Consider the following 6,097-nt stretch of genomic DNA (forward strand, 5'->3'; position numbering starts at 1 on the left):
AGAGAAGACAAGAGAAGACAAGAGAAGACAAGAGAAAAGAAAAGAAAAATCTCCTGGAGATTTTCTGTACTGGTACTTTTTCATGTACTATGCAGTTATTTTTTAAAAATTCAGCTTTGCCTATTTAATCTGCTATGAAAATATACTGAAAGATAATGTCTCAAAAAATTTTATTGCTGGTCTTTTGAACATGCTGGAAAAAAATTCAACTTTCTGAAGCTTATAGCCAACTTAAGAGAAATAGCCACTGAAATATTAACTATAAGCTCTAAAAAGTTTTAATTCACAAAACCTAAAAGGATTAGTCATAAAAGTTATTTGAGCCAGAAAGTTCATACCTATGAGCAGAAATTTATAGTCAGACTCTAATAAGAAAAATAAGAATTTCTTAAAATTACTTTTAAAGCCATTGCCGATAAAAAATAGTGCAAGAGCACCCCCTAATGTCCACAGCATCTCTTGACAAGATGAGAGGCAAAGCAGAAACCCTGGAGCAGGCCGGCTTCCCCCAGCCATAGCAGTACCATGGTTTGCACAGATCTGAACATCCGGGTGATGTTTCCCTTCTACACACCTCTCTTCAATCTTTCAGGTAGTACATTGCTACAGGGTTCCTGCCAAGGGTCCCAGGTGGCAACGAGTCCTGGAGGAAGTACACAATTAATCACGCCAATGTGCCTTTACTTACCCTAGATGTTAAAAATACCACGAAATCATCAAAATCATGTGAAGAGTTTAACCTGGGAAATATTTTCTTGCCATCATTTTCAATCCCCAGGAAAGAAAGAAAGAAAGAAAGAAAGAAAGAAAGAAAGAAAGAAAGAAAGAAAAGAAACCATCATAAAAAGAATTATGTAGTACTCCAAACACTCAGAGAAGAAAGTGACCCTTAGAAGCTGGGCAGGATTATTCAGGCAGGTTGTGGCCATCAGAATCAAATGAAGAAGGGCCGGTGAGATAGCTCAGTGGACTAAGGGCCTGCTTTGGCAGGCGCAGGGACCAGGGTTCGATCTCCCATCCAGCATGCCACGATGACCCCACCCCAGGGGCACGCTGAGCGGGCGCTGAGTCTGGGTGTGGTGGCACACGCCTGTAATCCCAGTGCTAGGGAGGCTAAAGACAGGAGGATCACCACAAGTCTGAGCTGCATAATGAGATCCTTACCAAATGCATATTAAAAAAAGCACTGAGCAATGAGATGTGCTGTTTGCATGGCTCTCTGTTTTAAATTTTTTAATTCAAATGCCTTTCACTGGAGGCATCAGCTCTTCAGTTTGCAGCCAGGCTCACCTCATCCCGCAGTCCAGAGCATATATTCATTTTGCATGCACATCTTTGTGTGCCTGTGTGTAGGTTTGTCATCCCCGATTTGGATAAACACAAAAAGAGAATTTAAAAGAAGAGGGCTGGCAACCTAGAGGAGTTTGAGTAAAAATACCAGGGAGGGATTAGTATTGTGGATAAGCTGTGGAAAGTTCTGCAAAGACAAGCACCCAGCAGGGATAAAGTCATCCAGGCTTCCTGAAAAAGAGACAGCTACAATGAGCAGGGAAGCTCTGGAAAAGTGTGGTGTGGGCAGATGAGGTCAGCAACAGGCTGGGGTGCACGCTGAAGTCCACCCTGGACTGGTGAGCAGTGCCCCCTGCAGGGCTCCGCAGAGGAGGAGCTGCTGTAGGAGGCAGGAGCTGCGCCTTGGTTGCTATTTAAAGAGAGTTTGCCCTTGGTTTCAGTACATCGATTCTGAGCTGCCCCCCGAGTCGCCCTACCTCTATGGCCTCCACCCCAATGCTGAGATTGGCTTCCTGACTCAGACCTCAGAGAAACTCTTCCGCACGGTGCTAGAGCTGCAGCCTCGGGATGGCCAAGATGCAGAAGGAGCTGGCAGTGCAAGAGAAGAAAAGGTGCAGAATGGGGGTTACCTGGAACAGCTCTGGGGAGTCACTCTTCTGAGTGACAGCATTGCGAGTGCTCAGTGTGGGTAACATGCAAAGGCACTGAGCAGCCAGCCTTGAGATGCTGGCCCTTCTCCTGCGTGAGTGGCTTTGCGGCCCAGCCATGCAAAACACTGACCCTCTAGTTCAACATTACATGTCTCTACCATTGGGGTTTTCTGTGCAGATAGTCTTCATTTAGTTTGTCCGTCAAAGAGAAGGAAGGCTGGGTAGTTGAGAACCTTAAAATTGACTTCATAATTCTTTGGCATAATAAGCAATGATGGATGCAGAGATGCTTTCAAACACCTCAATCCTCCTCCAGCAACTAGATGTGCATTTGGATAAACATGCGTCTCTTGATGAGAAGGCTTTCTCTTTGTGAGTGACTCCTGGTCAGTCTCTGCATGCATGATTAATTGCTTCTGGACATGGGATTTCCTAAGGTTTCTTTTATTCCCCCGTATTTGAACACATTCTTTTTTTTTTTCTTCCATAACTTTATTAAGAAACCAATAGCAATGAGACAGTTTCAAACCAAATTGGTAGGACAGTTTCAATAATTAACACATTGCATACATTCTTACTAGTGGTTAATTGCTGTACTTGATATCCTATTTACAAACACCATTAGAACAAATCATTCTATTCATTAAGAGAATGTAACTATATATCTATCCTAACCACTTTGAATAAAATACAAAATGGGCATTCATCTATATCCCCTTTTTTTGGTGAGTTCCACCATTTAAATATTATGGGTGTGTAAACTCAGCAAAATATTCTAAAAGAGTCCAGTAGTCCATAATAGTATTGGGCCTTCCGCTTGACTGGCAATGTCAGAAATTGTTGACCTGAGTCCCCTACAGCTCAGCATAACAGCATGGCTTACTTCTTATACTTCATTTTTATACTTTTCTGCTGGATGGTTAAGACCAAGGTAAAGCAGGACCTATGCAACAAGAGTTGTAGCTTTTTCTCCTAAAGTTTCTGGAAGATGGAGTAAACTATGGAGTAGAAGACAGACTGGGTGAGGTTGAGTTTGAGAATAATGGAGGCTCTGTTCCTGCTATAAGGATAGCATAGAGTAGAAAAACTGAAACCTCCCCATGCAATTTTTCCTGAGACAGGCTAACTAAACTTTCAAAAGATGTGTGTCCACCACTCACATCTCTCACCACACTGCCTGGATTCCTTTTCTTAGCAACATAGTATTACTGGGTTAATAAGGAAACATCACTGGAAGATTAAGAGTTAGGAACGAACCCTGGGTGGTCATCAAACTTAGAATTCAGGCTGAGTTTTAGAAGCAAGGTGATTGGCACTAAAGGAGTTGGACTTATGTTTAAAAACATAGAGTGGTGTGATCAGAACAGTAGCTCTCAGTGTCTAATATGCCTAAGACTGAGCCAGAGAGCTTGAAATTATGACTGTGAGGATTGGGACTGTTGTTTAAGTAAGGAAGGAGGGAAGGAAGAAGGAATAAAGGGAGGGAGGGAAAAAGGAAGAGATGGAGGAAGAGAGAGAAGGGGAAGGAAAGAGGGAAGGACGGAAGGGAGGGAGGAAGGGAAGGAGGACAAGAGGAAGAAGACGAAGAGAAGAAAAGAAAGAAGGAAAATTAATTCTGATTCTAACATTTGGAGTTAGACCCCAAAACTGGAGATGAATCAACTTCTTTAAATCATACTACTCAGCTAATTCCTCTAGTTCATAAAGATATAATTTGAGAATAAAAGGAAAGAAATAATCCAAACCACCCAGAAATACAAATATTCTTAGCTCTAAAAATAAAGAAGGCTGACACTCTATAAGAAATAGCCTTAGGATTCTTCAGGTAAGGTTCAGAACAGCTTCTAGTCTTTGTCATGCACCTATTCTTCCCCCTAGAAAATCAAGAAATTGTGTGTGTAAGGGAGAGAGAGAGAGAGAGAGAGAGAGAGAGAGAGAGAGAGAGAGAGAGATGCTGTGTGGGGTGAAGGTGCAGGTTATGGGACGCTTGTGTAATTGTGCCGTGTGCCAGGACCCAGCCATGGAAGCGTCTCTCTTCTCACTGCAGTAACAGGAGCTTTGTTCTTTTCCATCCTCAAGATGGAAGAGGTGAAGAGCCAAAGCCCAGAGAGATCACTTGATCATTAGGTATCAAGGACTGTGGAGGTTGCAGGGACTCCATATATTTTGGGCTCAAATTTACTCCCAAATCCACATCTCCATGCTGGGCAGCTGGGGATGTTAGGGCTGTTTCCTCAAATCCTACTCTAGACAGAAATATGCTATAAATTTAGCCATTTGTCTTCCATCCTGGCAGCTGCTTTCAGGTACCATTAAAATTCCATTCCAGTTTTTGCTATGACAGCACCAGAGACCCATTTATGAGGGGGTGATGGGCTTCTAGTTTCTTTTTCTAACATCAGCTCTTTTCCTGGAGGATGTACTGTTTGTTAACATGAAGCAAGGTGAATATTAACATCCTTTCCATTTATATAGTTCTTCATAGCTTTCAGACACTGTCACATTCATCAGCTTATTTGATTCGATCTTTGCATCAACCCTGGGGGTCAAGGAAGAGGAGCTGGCTAGAAAAACACTTGGAAACTTGTACAGATGAAAAAGATTGAGACCTGAATGACTTGCTCACTTTCACTTGAGTGTAGTGGAACTGTATTAGTGCGATCTGAGTTCTTTGGTTGTAAGTAACAGACACTGATCTAGATGAACCAGGCAGGAAGAAGCCTACTATATCACAGGGACCACCATACAGAAGGGTAACAATCACAGAAGTTCAGGTAGAAGGAATAGTGGGCAAGCTTCTAGGACACCTCCATCTCTCTTGCCTACTTGGACCCTATGTTTCAAATTTTCATGCTCCTCTGGAAAATAATCTGACTGAATTAACATGGGTCAAGAGAGGTAGGATCCAGAGACTGCGCCCCAAAACGAGAGGGATGAAGTAATTTTTCAAAGGAGACAGAGACCTTGTCCTAGAAGGCAAAAGTGATGATACACAAGGACAACCACTGTGCACAAAGGCCTTTAGCACTTGGCTCTCAAAACCCCAGGAAGGGCTGGCACTGGCGTGCATGCTACCACCCATCTCACCTTGCTGACCAAGTGGTCTGTTAGGTCCACACTTTGTTCTATTTTTCTTTCTCCACAGACAGACCTCCAGAGCTTATTCATTTACTCCAAAATGGCAGACTCAGCCTCCAAGTGCTCACCCCAAAATAACTCAGCATCTCTGTACTTCAATTCCAATTTTCCAGGAGCGAGACCCTGATTGTTTAAGCTCCCTTGGTCTAATAAGCTGACAGCCTGTGTGGGAAGTAGAATCTTGAGTAGAAGAGGAGGCTAACATGATAAATGGCAGTGCCTCTTGCAGAACTTAAGGATAGAAACTGTGGTACTGCCTCATAGAGACAAAACTATGTGTATTATGTGTGTGGATGGGGTGTGTGTGTTATCAGTATTCACAGGGATTTGCTTCTAGGATACACACACACACACACACACACACACACACACACAATTTGCATGCCCACATATATGTGCTAATGAGATACCAAGTCCACAATGCTTAAGTCCTTATGCAAAAGAGCACACTATATGCATATAGCCTAAGCACATCTCCTTGTTTACTTTAAATCATCCCTAGGTTACTTATAATACCCAATAAAATGTAAACATTACATAAATGCTTGTTATACTGTATTGTCTAGAAAATAATGGCAGGAGAAATGTCTGCATTGTTCCGCGGAAGCACCATGTATGCACACACATTTCTGAACACTGCTCCTCATCACTGCAACTTTACACGGCTCCCAAGGGCCATCTGAGGCCACCATCTACTTGTGGCTCGCTAGTTTGATCTCCACAGTTAAGTAGGTCAGCTTCTGCATTTTTCAACTGCAGTTCTTACAAAGGTACCTGTGTTCATCTCTTCAAGCTGCTCACCGAAGGAACAGAGAGCTGGGCAGCCTGTGGAGGGACCATCCTTCCCATGGTCGTGCCTTGACCCCAGACCCAGTGAACTGACATGAACGGGCAGAAACATGGCCAGGCGATGTGGGTGGAGGGCAGCAAGTGGTGGGAGATAGCATCTCAAAGGCTGAATGCAGGAAGGGTGGAGTGCTCCCAGAGAACCACAGCTCCCTCCTTAACTCTGTGCGCTC

General features: G+C 43.4%; 1 protein-coding gene across 1 annotated transcript in view; it reads left to right on the plus strand.

Moving 5' to 3' along the window:
• Window positions 1-6,097, plus strand: part of Dnah9 (dynein axonemal heavy chain 9) — a 433,197-nt gene that overhangs the window by 386,151 nt on the left and 40,949 nt on the right. The window contains exon 65 of the mRNA XM_023705424.1: window positions 1,731-1,901. Coding sequence (XP_023561192.1) covers window positions 1,731-1,901 — 171 coding nt within the window. The remainder of the gene's footprint in view (window positions 1-1,730; window positions 1,902-6,097) is intronic.

Source organism: Octodon degus, unplaced genomic scaffold, assembly GCF_000260255.1.
Source record: "Octodon degus isolate 3935 unplaced genomic scaffold, OctDeg1.0 scaffold00219, whole genome shotgun sequence".
In the NCBI taxonomy this organism is placed as follows: Eukaryota; Metazoa; Chordata; class Mammalia; order Rodentia; family Octodontidae; genus Octodon; species Octodon degus.